General features: G+C 34.4%; 1 protein-coding gene across 1 annotated transcript in view; it reads left to right on the top strand.

Annotated features, from left to right (window-relative positions):
- Positions 1-15,135, top strand: part of LOC108903313 (monocarboxylate transporter 12-like) — a 208,588-nt gene extending 193,453 nt beyond the window's left edge. The window contains exons 6-9 of the mRNA XM_018705441.1: positions 5,140-5,660; positions 6,733-6,870; positions 10,780-11,133; positions 14,635-15,135. Coding sequence (XP_018560957.1) covers positions 5,140-5,660; positions 6,733-6,870; positions 10,780-11,133; positions 14,635-14,936 — 1,315 coding nt within the window. The 3' untranslated portion in view covers positions 14,937-15,135. The remainder of the gene's footprint in view (positions 1-5,139; positions 5,661-6,732; positions 6,871-10,779; positions 11,134-14,634) is intronic.
- The last annotated feature ends 2,605 nt before the right edge of the window (positions 15,136-17,740 follow it).

Below are 17,740 nucleotides of genomic sequence, written 5' to 3' on the forward strand. Positions count from 1 at the left end.
AATTATCTTTCATTTTTTCCCTACATTTTTCATTTATTAATTTTCAGATAAGCACTCAATCATTTCACATTATTGGGTGAAACGACCAAAACGACTAATAAAAATCTCGATATTCGCCGCATATTCATCCACCACCGGTATCCGCAACACTCAGATTTTATTCATAAACTCGAACTTCATCTGTAACCAGTGATCCAAACCAGTCATCTTTTTATACGAATTTATTTCATCGAATGCTCATTTTAAATGCCGCCAGCTGTAAGACTTCATTAAGTGGTTTCTTAGAGCTGTATTTTAAACTGAATTAAAACTGGTATTGAGTGACAGCCAGCATTTTACTTCACTTGATGAAATATATTTTAATGAATATAATGGTCGCAATATAATACTTTTCTCACTTTGTAGCAGAAGTAGATTTTTAATATCAATCATGACAGTAATAAAAATATGTTATCCAAAATATGAAATCTAAAACGTTTCTCAAGTCCAGCAAAGCTGAGATTTGATTTTTACATTTTATACTTTTCTGGACGAAAACCGTAAAGTAAGATTTTTCTCTCAAAATTGTTTTCTTAAAATAAAATTGTATTCTCCTTGTTACCTAGAAGACTTTTATTTAAGAAATCTGACTACATTAGAAATATACAGGGTGTTAAAAATAAAGACAAAAAATATTGAAAGTAAAGAGTAGACAGGTACATACTTCAAAAAATAAGAATAGAAGGTCATATATGTCCGGAAAATCTTTATTTCCGAAACACAGGATACGTAAGTTTTCGTAAAAACGTTGTTTTTGTTTATAATTTCCCAACGGTGAGCAACTCATTTATGAATCACAAACCACTTCTCGTAAAACTTTTACCGAAACGTTTAAATTGATGAATCAAGTTTCTGGTGATGAAGAACCCCAAAATTCAATGCAATATTGAATTCTGGAGTATATCTGCATAATAATACAATAATAAAATTTCTTTACTACATATACATTTCAATCTACCCAAGCAGAAACACTTAGATGATAATTTTATACAAATACTGGCAACATGTGTCTCCCAAGCAACATTATTATCCAATTGTATCCCCAGAAACTTTAGGTTTGCTACCTGCTTAACTGATATTCCATTTACTTTGACAAGATATGACTTCTTTAGTCTTGGGTGTAAAATTAAAAAAACAGTTTTACTTATATTTAAAAATAACTTGTTATCCAAGAACCATTTACTAAATACATATAACATACTTTGCTTTCATTAATAACCTGTGTTATATCATTTCTAGCGCACAAATAACTGTTATCATCAGGGCTGGAAAATCCACATGGTCCATCTGCCTTTACATGAGAGCGACAAAGTAAAGTAATGAAATCCGTGCGATAGACAAGGATGGCTATAGTGAAGACGTTTCATAATCTGAATAGTTACCGCCTGTTTCGGGTTAGAAGTGGGAGTGACTATTCAAATTATGAAACGTCTTCAATGTAACCATCCTTGTATATCGCACGGATTTCTGTTTTACTTTATCGCTCTCACGTAACGGACGATGTACCATGGGGACTTTCCGAACCTGTATAATTAACTCACGATCACCCACAGTTATCGGTAAATCATTAACAAAAAGAATGAACAATAAAGGTCCTAAGACAGAGCCTTGAGGAACATCGCAATTAATTATTAATTTATCCGATTTGACGTTGTCTATTTAAACAAACTGAAACCTGTTATCAAGATAACTTCTAACGAAATCATTAACTGGTCCTCTTAAACTGTAAGCATTCAATTTTATTAATAAGAGTTACTTAAGTCAATGAAAAGACCAACAGTTTTTTTCCATTTTCCAAATTATTATACAAATGTTCTAAGAAGTTTTGTATGGTTGTCTCTGTCTCTGTACTTTTGGAACATCGAAATTCATGCTGAGCGTCATGTAAAGGCCCCCACAGACACACGTTCTTTTTGTCAGTTTTGCCCGTACAGTTTTATCTGTACGGGTAAACACGAACAACGGTAACAGCCACACACTAGACGTGTTTTTTTGTTCAGTTTTTTTGAAATCGTGGTGTCATTAACATAAACCGTTCTGTGATGGAATGTACGACAACACTGGCAGTGGCGGCGGCAATTGCTATAAAATTTAAATCTAAAAAACAAAAAAAAACGTTCAAAATGAGTTAAAGAATGGTTACTTAAAAGAAAACAATTTTCACACGTAAATATTTTGCATGAATTACGACTAGCGCTGGGAGATTGGTTTAATTATTTGTGAATGGACGAAGAAACTTATTTAGAGCTGTTTACTTTAGTAACACGTACTATTAATTCAAAAACAAAAAACCTAAATGAGGCAAAGTATTACACCGCATGAGCGTCTTACCGCTACACTTAGATTTCTTGCTATTGGCAGAAGTTACGAAGACCTAAAAAAAAGACCAAAAGTGAAGTCGCAAAATACAAAAAATGCACTGCAAAAGACTTCTAGCACTTTACTGAAAAAAAAAAACGTCCTTTTTAACCGCGTCGTCACACACACGTACCGACTTGAACGAACACGTTCGAACCGGACGGTTTTAATCAAGCTGGGACATATTTACATATTTGTAAACGCGGAGAAGAACGACGGTTTTTAACCACACACCGGCAGTTTTACCTGTACAGATAAAACTGTACGGGTAAAACAGCCAAAAAGAACGTGTGTCTGTGGGGGCCTTAACATGTAATATATTTAGTCCGGTCAAATTAGACCAAAAAATAAGAGTGAAGGTACATAAATTTACAACAAGCTGAAAGTGAGTAAAATTGTTTAAAACATAATTAAAAATAACATATTAAAATTCCTCATCGTTCCGGTACTCAGAAAAAAAATTACTCGAGGTCGAAGGTAAAAAAAATGGGTTTTTCGCGATTTTCAGCTAAACGGTAAGTTTTAGCATAAAATTATTTCTGATAAAAATTGTAGAACATAAAATTATCTATAAAAAATGTATCAATACTTTTTTCCTAAGAGTCACCGTTTCTGAGATATAACGATTCAAAAAGTTGTAAAAGTTGTAATCGTCATAATATGCATAAGTACGCCACATACATACGTATATAGATACATCTCTGAAGCTGTAATATAAGTAAAAATATTTTTCCATCGGTGATTGTAACTTACACTTAAAATATAAAATATACATAAGTATAACTATGAGAATATCAGGTAAAATGAAACCCGACCATTATATATTACCATATTACCAAGTTCAAGTGGGGCTTGGTTATCAGCTAGACCCAAAAGACTGGGGTTGGAAATTGGTAGACAATACATTAGAACCAATTCAGACTTTACTCCCACCTGCGCGGAAAAACTTCTAAACACAATTTTTTGCAACTGTAAAAAGTGATGCTGTGCTAAAGTGGTTGCAAAAAAGTTGGACTGTTTTGTTCTCTGGCATGTACAAATTGTCAAGGCCGGTCGTTTTCTAATGTTGAATCACCAACAGTAGAGGATTCGTTTGATACCAACGAGGAGACATGTAATACATCACTATTGACGCAATTTACTTACACCCAGAATGAAGAAGAAGAGCAAGAATAAGTATTTGAAGGTTATGAATCAGACGAATAAATTCCTCTACTTTTTTTTAATTTCCATCGCTTTTATCATTTCCAACCCTTGCTAATATCTGTTATTATGCAATAGTTTCAAACTAAACAGAATCACAATGGACCTGTGGAATAGGCCTACTGGGGAAACCATGTTAAAAAAAACGCGCTAAGTATACTACCTCATAGGTGGCGTGGAAACGTGTGCATATTATGACGATTACAACTTTTACAACTTTTTGAATCGTTATATCTCAGAAAAGGTGGCTCTTAGGAAAAAAGTATTATACATTTTTTATAGGCAATTTTATGATCTACAATTTTTGTCCGAGGTAATTTTATGATAAAACTTACCGTTTAGCTGAAAATCGCGAAAAACCCATTTTTTTACCTTGGACCTCGAGTAAATTTTTTTCCGAGTACCGGAACTATGAGAAATTTTAATATGTTATTTTTAATTATGTTTTGAACAACTTTACTCACTTTCAGCTTGTTGTAAATGTATGTATCTTTGAATGTCTAGATTGACCGGACTAATTATATTTTGACAAAAAAGATATAATTCTGTTGGAAACCTTTTCTAATATTTTAGAAAGTATAGATAAAAAAGGAACAGGTCTATAGTTCTCGATAGTTTTAGGATCATTCTTTTTATGAAGAGGTTTAATTTTAGAAGTTTTTAATACGCCCAGGAGACACACCTTTAGACAATGACAGATTTATTAGGTATGTCAATGGCGGCAATATATAATCAATGCAACATTTTAAAATATTAGAACTAATGCCTTCTTCGCCGGCAGAACTTATTTTTTTTTAGATTTTTTATTAAATTATATATTTCTGCTTCATTTGTGGGTTGAATAAATAGTGTAGGATACGTTGTATTTAGATTTAAAACTGTATATGCTATATTATCGCCTAAATTTATTTCTACTTTTTTGTACACCTCATTAAAATATCTGTTAAAATGAGATACAATTTCTTTTTTATTCCTTATAACTGTATCATAATAATTGATCTCTGCAATTGAATAATACGTCGTCTCATCGATCGATACTTGTGACCGATTTTTTGACTAAAAATCGCATTTTAACTGACAATCCGTATTCGTCTGATTTGTCACTGCGAAATGCAGAACCCATCCAAAAGGTTTATACCGACATCCTGAAGGACATCCCTGTCGACGATCTAAAACACTCATTCGACATGCTTTTAGAACGTGCAAATTGCTGTATTGAGTCGGAAGACGACTATTTTGAATAAAATAAATCAGTTTTGCCAAAAAAATTTTGTTGTTCTTATTTTTAAAAAGTCCTGTTTTCTTTGGAACGCATCTTTTACTTACTTAGGTAATACCCTGTAATAAATATAAATTGATTTGCTAAACCTATTTGGAATAGAACCAACAAGAAATACGTTTACGAAAACTTTATCCATCTGCATCTTTTTTCTTTTCTGCGGTGCTTTTTACCCTCAAAATTTGTTTGCCCTTTTTTAACACTCTATAATTCTAAACTGTGAAAAATAGGGCACGTTTAACCAGTATTTGTTGTTTCAGTGCTCTTGGATGGAGATTGGGACTGCAAGTCGTTACTGGTGCCATCTCGGTAACGTTCATACTAGGAACGTTCTACCGATCAGCCTCGCTGTATCACCCCCAAAGACGGGCGATACTGCACATAAAAAACCAAAAACGAAAAATTAAGGATAAGAATAAAATCGAAGACAAAGTGCCATTTTTTGATTTCAGTACTTTAAAGAGTAAAACCGTCCGGATACTGCTCATATCGACTGGAATAAGTGCTTTCGGTATTAACACTCCCCTGTTCTATTTAGCCTACCAAGCTGAAGAAGAGGGGCTTGGCGACTCCACCGTCTTTCTCCAGATGTACCTGGGGCTGGCGTGGACCGTAGGATGCGTGGTGTTCAGCACTCTCGTCTTGCATAATTCTACGGAGTGCAGGATAGCGAGGCAGTACCTTTGCCAGACCGCGGTGTTTATGTGTGGTTTGTCGATATTAGCTTTCACTGTGGTCAGTGGCAACTACCACGCTTACGTCATGTTTGCCTGGATATACGGTAGGTCAAAATGTTAGGTGGCACTGGTCTCGTTTTTTCGTTACTAATTGAACTGACTTACACAGAAAAAAATTAGGTGTGAAAAATGCATTGTGATAAAATATTGAAGTGCAAGATTTTATACACGTGAATAAAACTAACAACTGAAGCTATAATAGTCATCTTTATAAGCGAATTCTACAAAAAATAAACTGAAACGTAGTCTGTTGTGTACATTTTTTAATTTGGTATCATTTTCTGTCAAAGTCAAAGAATACTCAACATGTCCGGAAACGCTTTATTTCTGATACATATTATCAAAGTTTTCGTAAAACAAATCCGTTCCCCCCATTTGTACCGACCAAATCGCGCGAACCAAGAAAGACAACGTATCTAAAGGGCCTCGCAGACGTTCCATTCGTGTGAACAGAACCGTATGGACCAAATCACGTGAACCAACAAGGTAACGTATCAAACCAAAACAGATTTTGTAGCGCTTTTTTCACCACACACTTCGTGTCTGGCACGTTCGTGCAGGCCCTTGCGGCACAATTCGCGTGAATTGAACAAAGTATGTGGGGCCCTTTAGTAGATGACATTTGTATGTTCGCATTTAACATAAAAAAGGTATATGTAAATGCCTAATAAAGAATTTCTAATACTTTTATACCTACTTAACTAAATCTTTTTGTATTCTTGTTTAATTTGTTATGATAACCCACACATTAACCCAAACCCAAAACCCAAGGAACGTATTTTTATTTTATATTGTTTTATTTAAATTTTTAGAGTTTATTGCCTATTTCCTGGTAGCTGATTCTGATGATATGAATAACGAAAAAATTGACTCATGTTCGCACATAATGACATTTGTCAAGTAAAATATCACTTTATTTTATTTTTTAATATTTTTAGTGATGTACACAAAGCATGAACTTGTATAAAACATGTTCCGTTCAAATTAAATTAATAATTAAATTGATGTTTTAATTCAGAAAATCACATATATGACATTTTGATTTTCATCTCTTAAGACGAAAATAGAATTCTTGGCTTCAGAGAAAAGCATTGCCACTCTGTACTTTTCTTGCAGGTATCTTTTGTGGAGGATATCATTACTCGCTGAAGATGTACACTTATGAAAGGGTTCGTGCGAGAAACTTTGCTAGGACTTGGGGTTTTGTCCAGTGTTCACAAGCTATACCAATAGTCATTGGAGTGCCATTTTCAGGTAAATATTTGTTGCATAGATTTTGGACACTTCCATATTTTAAAACAATTCCTTAGAAATTTTTGACAAAAATATTTTTTTCTACGAAAAATCTGAAAAAAATGTGCTAGATGAATTCGACCCGCTTATATTAAACTTGTTAAGTTTATGACTGGTTATTTTGATTCACAATCAGTTAATAATATGTGCATTACTAACCTTTCAAAATGTAAAATCACTTCCCAATTGCTAAAATGCTGCACGCATTTTGACACATCAATTTGTTAAGTTAAGAAAGAACATTTTATTTAATACATAAATACTTATACAGGGTGATTTTGAATAGAGTAGCACAAACGCTGCCAGTGCAATTAGATGAAAAAATAAGGCGGATGAACTAAATATACCTTAGACAAAAGTTGCACTCCTGAGGCATTACAGGGTCTTGAATGTTGTAGAGCCAGCCAATATTTCCTTCAATTTATCTTGAACGATGTGGCGTAAATCATTTATATTTGGTACAGACATTTGTCCAGTGCGGACACATACTTTCTATTAATATTGTTTAAATATATCCACCAGAGGTGCTGCTGTCGACTACATGCAACATATTACTCCAAAGAATTTTTCACCCTGTACGAAAATACATATCTTATTTACATTTTCGGACGTAACAACTAAAAACAAACATTTTTTCTCTCTTGCATTTTTCGATAAACGCGATAGTTTTTTTAAGATAATTTACGAAAAACAAACTTCGGAAATTTTACAGCGCCAATGGTTGCAGTAACAAACACATCAACACACCATTCTGTAATAGCAAAAAAACGCCTTTTTCGTAAAGTAATTTTAATAAATTTATTTAGGAGTATTCTTTATGTAACAAATAAAATTATTTTAAGTCTAATCTAACACGATTTATTTGAGGATTTCCTGCTTAAATTGATAAGTATGGGAATACTTGCCAACATCATAGTTGCTCCTGGTAAATGGAAACAAATTTGCTGAGTAAACAATTTGCTATTTTTGTGTTGATGTGTCAGTGTCATCAACGGTTTCAAATAATAGTTGTTTAATTATGGCAAATTTTACTAACAATGAGTATGTTAATATTCTCCAAGTATTTTTTGAATGTCACAAAAATTGTGCTGTCGCAACAAGATTGTACCATGAGAGATATCCAAATCGCCGGGTTCCCCACAGGCAAACTTTTTCAGCTGTGGAAAGAAGGTTGCGAGAAACTGGCCAAATTCAACCTAAGCGTGAGGGTAAAGAACAAAGACGGTATATCAGAAATGTAAACCTTGAAGAAGCTATACTTATCAATTTAGAAGAAAATCCTCAAACAAGTGCAAGAAGACTGGCTACACACTGTACAACGTTTCGCAAAGCCTTGTTTGGAACTTGATTCATTATAACCTTTTACGCCCTTTTCACTACCAGCCAGTTCAAGAATTAACTGCAAGGATTGTTTTTTGCCAGTGGTATCTTAACATGTCCAAAAACGACTTAAATTTTTTATCTCATATTTAGTTCACCGATGAGGCATGTTTTCAAAGACGTGGCTTAGTTAACCATCGTAATAGTCATACATGGTCTGATGAAAACCCCCATGAAATATGTCCATCAAGATTTCAGCACAATTTTAGTGTAAATGTATGGTCAGGAATTGTTGGAGATGCTCTAATAGGTCCATTTATTCTTCCCCGTCGACTGACAGCTCTTGAATATATTCGATTTTTAAATTAAAATCTCCCAATATTATTGGAGGATATACCACTATGTGTACGACAAGTTATGTGGTACATGCATGACGGGGCTCCGGCAGATAGTACCTTAGCTGTCAGGCAATGGTTGAATTTAAATTTTTCGGGACGTTGGATAGGTCGTGGTGTCGATGTACCTACCCGTTAGTTGGCCTCCCGTTCACCGGACATTACCCCACTTGATTATTTCTTATGGGGACAACTGAAAAGTCTTTTTTATGCTACTCCTGTTAATACTGTTGAAGAATTGCGTCAAAAAATCTTTCTCGCAGCTGACGATATTCGTACCAACCCAGAAATATTTGCAAGAGTACGTCATAATTTTAATCGTCGTGTTAGATTGTGTTTACAGAAAAATGGGAACTACTTTGAAAATATTCTTTAGAAACTTTTTACTTTAAAATAACGTTATGTTCCTTAGTATTACATTCGAGATTACAGTAGGTAGTTTTAAATTAAAATTTATTATTTAAATTAGACACTTAAAATAACTTGATTTGTTACATAACGAATACTTACTGTTCCTTCAAAATAAATTTATTAAAATTACTTTACCAGAAAAGCGTTTTCCTTTAGCTATTAATGAGTGGTGTGTTGATGTTTTTGTATTACTGCAACCTGACTGCAACCATTGGCGCTGTAAAATTTCCGAAGTTTGTTTTTCGTAAATTATCTAAAAAAACTATCGCGTTTATCGAAAAAATGCAAGAGAGAAAAAATGTTTGTTTTTAGTTGTTACGTCCGAAAATGTAAATAAGATATGTATTTTCATACAGGGTGAAAAATTCTTTGGAGTAATATGTTGCATGTAGTCGACAGCAGCGCCTCTGGTGGATATATTTAAACAATATTAATAGAAAGTATGTGTCCGCACTGGACAAATGTCTGTACCAAATATAAATGATTTACGCCACATCGTTCAAGATAAATTGAAGGAAATATTGGTTGGCTCTACAACATTCAAGACCCTGTAATGCCTCAGGAGTGCAACTTTTGTCTAAGGTATATTTAGTTCATTCGCCTTATTTTTTCATCTAGATGCACTGGTAGCGTTTGTGCTACTCTATTCAAAATCACCCTGTATATGCTCTAACTATGCATTAACTAATTATTACATTTGGTTACTAATGGTTACATTTTAGTATTCGTGACTTACTTTAGATGTTCTTTGATTACCTACATACATTTTATTTTGTGATGCTAGCAATTTTAAATGCCCTTCCAAATAGGCATGGCTACAGTAGTACAGTTTCTATTCCCTCATACTGAAAAATATCTCCTTCAGTTTACTAGCAAAGTAGCTACTGTCTGTCTAAGGGAATAGTTTGGACAATTTCCAATGACATTATATCTAAATAGCCGCTTTGTAATTTTACCAAACCTGACTTGCAGTCTGCCAGAATTCTTATATTGGCTTAAGATTTTTATCCATTCTGGTTTAGTTATCATTATAGTCGATGTATCGTCGTTTAAATCGCAGCATCCCTGCTATTTCAAAGCCTATTGTGGTTTAGCTATGGTTTATGCTTTATGGTTATCATCATAGATCTATGGTTATCACAAACAAACGGCGAGAGTAAGTTTTTGTGTCAAGAATCACTGTCACTAGTCTATTTTCTAAAAAAAAATCAGTGTAGCCGATCTTCATTTTAACATATCTCACTACACCTGCAGGACAGAAATTTCAATAAATAATTAAAGCAGTTTAAAATATGAATAGTTACAACATTCAAATCTAATTAACATAGACGTCAATTTTACATTTTAAGATGTTGCAGATGCCTTCACGATAAAATACACTCGACATTTTAGCCTTGCAACTAACATATTTTTCCAATAATGCTTCAATCTATCAAAACTACTAATATTAGTTTTCTGTGTAAGATTTAACATAGTCCACAATATTGAATATATTATAACCATAATGTGAAAGATTTCTCTTTTTGAGTTAATTATTTGGAATTTTTTTACTGTTTTAGTGGCGCATCAATTATAATGTTTCGTAATTTTTTCGTACCGTGACCTAGCTGACTTCAGTACTTATTACGACTGGGTCGGCAAGCTCGGTGCTCATCTGTAAATCAAGCACTTTTTTTTCTTTTATTTGCCATAGTTAATAAATTTGTATTAGTGAAGCAGTTAATATTTTTTCTTGTTATTTCAGGTTATATGAACGAAAAATGTGGGGATCGTGCAGGGTACTACTTTAGTTCAACGTGCGTTTTAGTGGGAAGTCTAACTCTATTCCTAATAGACCTACACAGAAGAAAAATTTCACGCCACAAGCATACCAGAGAGAATGGCACACGCCATCTTTGCGTTTCGGAGACTTGTCCACAGAGAAGAAAACTTTCATTTTCCCAGGAACCCGATAACAAAGATGGAGGCGTCACTCCTGGGGCAGCCGCGGCTGCTCTGGTGCTTGGCACCGACTTGGGGGCAACCCAAGGTAGCGGACTCATAGACAATATTGTTGTATCCAATGACAAGCCTGAGTTAACTTGTATTTCAGAAGAAGGTATGATATCACAATTTTAATTCCATTCTATTTGAACTCAAAATAAAATGTTTCAGGTCAAATTTTTCAGGATGTTATGTCCCTCTTTACCCCAAAATTCCTCCTAAAACATATACTATAATTTTCCAGTAATTTTTTTAGAAAAAAACACCAAAATTAGGAAAAATACAGGATTTTGCGTGTATGGCTAACTTTTGTCTTTCTCTCAGCTAAATATTTTGACTATTATTACTACATTGTTGGAAATTATTACGAATTTTAGCGGACGGCCATGTTTTCCGTGAAATTTAAAAAATTTTCTAAATATTTTGGCAATAATGTCACAACCCATTCAAAATCTAAAAATATATAAGGCATCTCATTTAAAAAAAAACGTATGCTTTTTAACCGCTACACTTTCATACATCACACTGTACTGGGTGCAACTTTGAATGTGGATCATATTTATATAGAAACCATCTATAACCTCTAAAAACACATCAGTTTATCCTCAAGTTTCGTCATAAAAACTTATTTTTGATTTTTTGTAATTTACCCGTCCCTGGACTAGCTAATGTACCTAACCTCAAACAGTAGTATAGATAGATCAGTAGGGGCAGTTGTACTTTCGCGCCATGCTAATTTCAGAATTCATTCATGCTACTCTTGATATATAATATATTTAAACAACCAATTGAAGTTAGAAAGGGAAATACTAGATGAGGACTCTCCAGTCGCGGATTTACGCAGGTCAGTTATCTCTCTTTCGTCATAGCCCCACGTTGGGCGCCGAATTCGACTAGCCTGCGGTGGAGGTGACCTACTTTCATCTCCCCCTTATCATCAGAACGCATTAGGCGTTCGCGGTCCCGTCGCATCGCGGTCCGTTCTGGGTTGAGATGCTCCGCTCCTGCTCCTGCTCGCGCTCTACTTTAAATAGTTGAGATATTGTTTTAGTAGTTAAAAAAATGAGTTATATGGATGAGGAAGCTCATCTCGATCGCATCGCGGTCTCAAGATCGGTGGAGAACGCGATACGAGCGAGACGAGCTCGGGAACGTCTAGTGCGAATGCATACATGGGAAGTAACTCCACTGCGCGCGATCGAGACTAGCACGGTCCGCGATGCAACGGAACCGCGACCGCGTTCTCTCCTTAAGAGTATTGGAAACCCTCATAATGGATTTGGGTGGAACGTTTCTGTCTGGATCCATTTTCACCTGCCTACGGTGCTAGGACGTTAGTCGTCTCGTGCGTTTGCCTTTTGGCGTTTGCCACGAAAGGAATGACGCGGAGAGAATTCTTATTTCATGCATCGGGTTGATGTTCCACACTCTAATTTATGTTTTTTGTTTAACCTAAGAGACACTGTAGGTAATATTACTTGATATTATCGAATTTGTATTACTGAAAATGTTTGGTAAACAGGATTTTTTTATTGAACCCTGTATACAGGGTGTCCCGAAATTCATGCAACAAAATTTGGTCATAGATTCTTAAGACATATTTAGGGGACTCGTATTTTTTCTTTTTGCCAACTGGCCCCCTATTTCGGAGTTACAGCCCCCTGAAATCTTCCCCTAAGAAGTCTTTTTTATGTCTTAAAACCATGTTGTACGAGAAACACTAAATTTGGTATACAGGGGTTTTATGAGATGTGGAATCTCACAGTGCTACGCTTTTTGATGAGAAATCCCTTAAGACACCGTTTCGTGGGCTTCCTTGTTTTGGACCAGAAAAATTTGGTCGCAAATTTGATTTTTTTTTTAATTAATAGTTAGCTAGAAAGACATTCAATTTAGAAACTTTTTTGTCTCTTGATATTTGTTTCGTAAAACGCAATGTTTTTGAAGAAAATGGCGAATCACGATATGCATTCGATCACATTTTGACATTTTTCTCGAAAACATTGGGATTTACGAAAAAAGTATAAAGAGACAAAAAGTTTCTAAATTTAATGGCTTTCTAGTGGCCTGATAATTTTTAAGAAATTTAAATATGCGACCAAATTTTTTTGGCTCTAAAGACAAGAGGGCCCTCGAAAAATTGTCTTAAAGCAGTTCCCCGCCAAAAAACGTTGCACCATCAGATTCCACATGTCATAAAACCCCTGTGTACCAAATTTAGTGATTCTCGTACAAGACGGTTCTGAGATATAAAAAAAGATTATACTTAGGGGCGGACTTCAGGGGGCTGTAACTCCGAAAGAGGGGGCCACTTGGCAAAAATAAAAAATACGGGTCCCCTAAATTTGTCCTAAGAATCTGTGACCAAATTTTGTTGCATGAATTTCGGGACACCCTGTATATCACTGGCAGGTATGTTACCGTAATATCTGAAATTCACTGTCTTTGCACTGGTTGGAAGCACTGTATTGTGCGGCCTCCGTAGAGTACTGATAAGTAAAGCTTTTAGAAACTTGATAATATTGCAGTGTGGAAGCTATGTACAAGAGCGTTGCGATAGCTTATAATTTTTTTGCAGAATTATAACTCGATATGCGGTTTTAAAATTAATAAGCTTGCGATGTGAGTTCTGTCTATCTGGCCAGGCATACATGCGCTGGTTAAGTAACTGCGAAAATTCGGGGTTGAGGTTCTGAAACTAATTTGTATTAATCCCGACCCTAAGGTATTTTAAGGGTGCGAATTTGAAGTTCTCTGAATGTTGGAATTTTCGCCACTTTTTTGGAAAGTCGGGTGAACATTTTTTATGCCCCTGGCTCTCAGCAGCGACCTCGGGGAAGTGGCACACGTTGTCGTCATCGGTTGAGGGAACGGAGGACTTTCAACAGCAATTTTCTCATTCGAAACGTCGGTGATTTTTAATAGAATGATTATGTAGTCAAACAAAATGTCCGCGGATGTTAACTTTGTTAATTTAAATTGAACACCCTGTATAGTTTTACACATTTGGATAGAACGTTCCCTACGTAAACAACAGTTTAAGTACTGTTTAAAAAACAAATTTTACTCGACTCTATGAAAAAAATAAGAATAATTCCAGATTACTATTCTGGGGAACACATACTATTACCCCTAAAAACTGCTTCACACCCCCCCTCCACTCCCAGTTACACCCTGCGCGTTAGAAATTAATTTCAAAATGGTTTCTTTTATCAATTCCAAATATTTTCTTGATTTTTCTTAGACAGAGCTATTTCTATACAGGGTAGGAAAGTACCGATGGGCTATCTGAAGTTATGTGAGAGCGATAAAGTAAGCCATAGAAATCCATGCGATAGAGAAGGATGGCTATAATGAAGGCGTCTCATAGTCACCGCCCGTTTCGCCCTTCCACAAATAAGATCAACTTCTTATTTGTGGAAGGGCGAAATGGGCGGTGACTATTAGATGCCTTCACTATACCCTTCCTTGTCTATCACATGGATTTCTATGGCTTACTTTATCGCTCTCATGTAACTTCAGATAGACCATCGGTACTTTCCTACCCTGTATATCAATATTTATATTGATCATTGCCTCATTTAGAAAGTATTTTAAATATATGTTTATATTTTAGGTATAGCAGACATGGATCTTCCAGATAACCTTTTAGATGATTTAGATTACATAGGAGACTGCATCACGTCGTGTAATAAAGTAGAAAACTATTTAATGCTTAGTGAATTCGAAAATAATTTAATAGCGGAAATGCCTGTGATATTAGACAGGAGGGGTAGGCGCTGGTCCCTTGCGAGACCAAAGCTCTCGCAAAACGAAGACGCCCCAGCCGAAGAAGAAAATGGCGTATCTAAGGGTAACGGAAAGTGGAAAGTTTTTCCGAATCGTGTAATTACTGTAATAGATGAATCGTCCGTTTAGAATTTTTTCTATATTTTACTGTTGAATATACTGCCATTAGGAACGTAAAGACTCTACCTCATAGATAACGTCATAGAGAACAGAGTACGTAAGTGGAAAGTACAATAATGAATTTTTGGTTTGTGTAACATTTGTAGTGAAAATGCTGTGTAATTAAATTGTAGTAATTTATATATTCTAAATATATATTATTATCCATTGTATGTCTTTCATTTTAAATGTTTAATTTTAATCAACTTATTTTGTTTTATCGACGTTAATTCATCTTTGAAAAATGAAAAGTTCGATATTATGCCAAAAACACCATTGAGAAAATAAAATTTTCAATATTTTATTGAAGGGGTTGGTATACATACAGGGTGGCACAAAAGTATGGAAACCCCTGAATAACTCGTCAGGAGTGCATTTTCTTGAAAAATGATAAATACATGTTTTAGGATTTTCTCTGGCTATTCAATGGCGCCCTTGTATTCCACCTTGACCCTGACCTTCGAGGTAATTTCAAGGTCAAAGCTGTTTTTTCAAATTTTTTATTACGGATTTGGAGAGCAGGAAATTTTACGTCCAAAAATGGTCTTGACCACGACTGTGACAATGACCTTGCTCTTTCCAAATCCGCAATAAAAAATAGGGGTTCCAATCTAAAAAACTTGACCTTCAAATGACCTTGAAGGTCAAAGTCAAGGTCAAATCCAAGGTCACAATCAGATAGCAAGGGAAAAATCCTTACACTTTTGTCTGAAACATTTTTCCCAAAATGCATTCTTCGAAAGTTCTGCCGTACCAGGACTTTTGGAAGTCGACCCACATTTCACCTTGAAGGTCATTGTCAAAATCATGGTCAAGACCATATTTGGACGTAAAATTTCCTAATCTTTCCAAATTCTCAATAAAAAATAGGGGTTCCCGTTTGAAAAATCAATTTTGACCTTGAAATGACTGAAGGTCAAGGTCGAATACAAGGGCGCCATTGAATAGCCAGGGAAAAATCCTAAAACTTTTGTATCTATCATTTTTCAAGAAAATGCACTGCTGACAAGTTATTCAGGGGTTTCCATACTTTTGTGCCACCCTGTACATACTTTAACAAGGGCACCTGCAAGAAAAATATAAATAAAAAAAAATGAAGATTAGAAAATTGTCAGACAGCCAGTTATCAAATTTTAAACATTCGACTAGATACCAATAAAATAAAAAAATCTATATTTTGTTGAAAGCACTAAGCAATTTTTTAAAAATTTTATATATTTTGCAGCCAGATAATACAATGGCGCATATGATGACCTATTTTATTTGTAATATTATACAGGATGATATATTTTTTTGGCAAATAATTATCGATGATGCCCACACCTCTGCCACTGGTAAGTTTCTAAAGCTGGTAATTTTTACTTCATACCTACTGTCATACTAAATATGCACACCGATTTGGTTAAATTATCTCAAACGGTTTAGAAATTAAAAATTAAAAATTGATTTTTTTTTTAATTTTTGACACGCTGTAGCTGGACAATAGCTGTCCTAAGACCCTACTTTTATTTAACAATCCTTATTTTTGACCACAAAATACTCCCCCTGGATTTTTGACCTCTACTTAAAAAACACCCTGTATATATTACATTGAGAAGAACTTCAACCTGTAGGAGATACGAGGAAGGAGGTACCTTTAAAACAAAATATATTTAAAAAGTTTATTTTTAAAAACTACAATTTTTTTATTTCTAGACCTTAAACCTAACTGTATTTTCCTAATGTCTAAGTCAACTTTGTACAAATTACAATGACACAATATGAAAATACTTTATTTTTGGTGTAAATAGTTACTGTACAGAAATTGCACAATCGTTTTTGTCATGAGATCAAAACACTTTCAGTGCAAATATACCTCAGTACAGTCTCTTTATAAAAATATCTCTGAAGTGGCAAATTATAGAGAGCAGGATAATACTGCTATTTAACTGTAAATATAGTGTTTTTTTATGACACAAAATTAATTAACATGAAATTTGTACTCTACATTGATATGGTATAATGATCTATAAATGGCATGAAATACATATGATTAAAATTATTGAGAAAATGCGTATCTGCATTAAAATCAACTAAATTGAATCACTGAAGCAAACACCCAAATGTATATTTGCTTACTTACCTACTCTTCACTGTAAAAGCAAATAAAGAGGTCCATGATTTACTATAAATCATGGATCTCATTTTAGGACCAAAAATAATGGCAAACATTTTTTTCATTTGTTTTGAAAAATAATAGTTTTTTTTTATTACTTCATTGATTATTTAGCCACACTACGAGGAAACAGAAAATCAACATTTTTAACACTAAAGTATCACTTAAGAATTTGCTTTTTTATGTATGTGATGATACAATCGACAACTTTATAATAATAAAGCTTTTTTTGCGAGTGAAGTCGTATGTTGTAGTATATGTAGCATGAGTGAGTGAAGAGATTTAAACTACCATATGACAACAAGATCAAATGAGATAGAAATAGTAACTACAAGTCAGATATTCCCTCGCAAAAAAAGCCTATAAAGTACCTACATTTCTGCCACAATAATCAAAATTGTTTACCAAGTGTCAGAAAATTACATATGTTGAACACAAAAATTAAGTCATATAAAAATACCCAGTATGGTTGCACTAACAGTCTGTATCTTTTTTTTTTTTGGAATTCGAGTTTAAATATACAGGGTCCATGCATTCCTTACAGGAGGTTATAGTATGTTCCGTCATTTTTGTTTTTGGCAAAGTTGGCAAAACTGCATTCAAGGTCAAGGTGTTGGGA

The sequence above is a fragment of the Anoplophora glabripennis genome, unplaced genomic scaffold (assembly GCF_000390285.2).
Source record: "Anoplophora glabripennis isolate ALB-LARVAE unplaced genomic scaffold, Agla_2.0 scaffold103, whole genome shotgun sequence".
In the NCBI taxonomy this organism is placed as follows: domain Eukaryota; kingdom Metazoa; phylum Arthropoda; class Insecta; order Coleoptera; family Cerambycidae; genus Anoplophora; species Anoplophora glabripennis.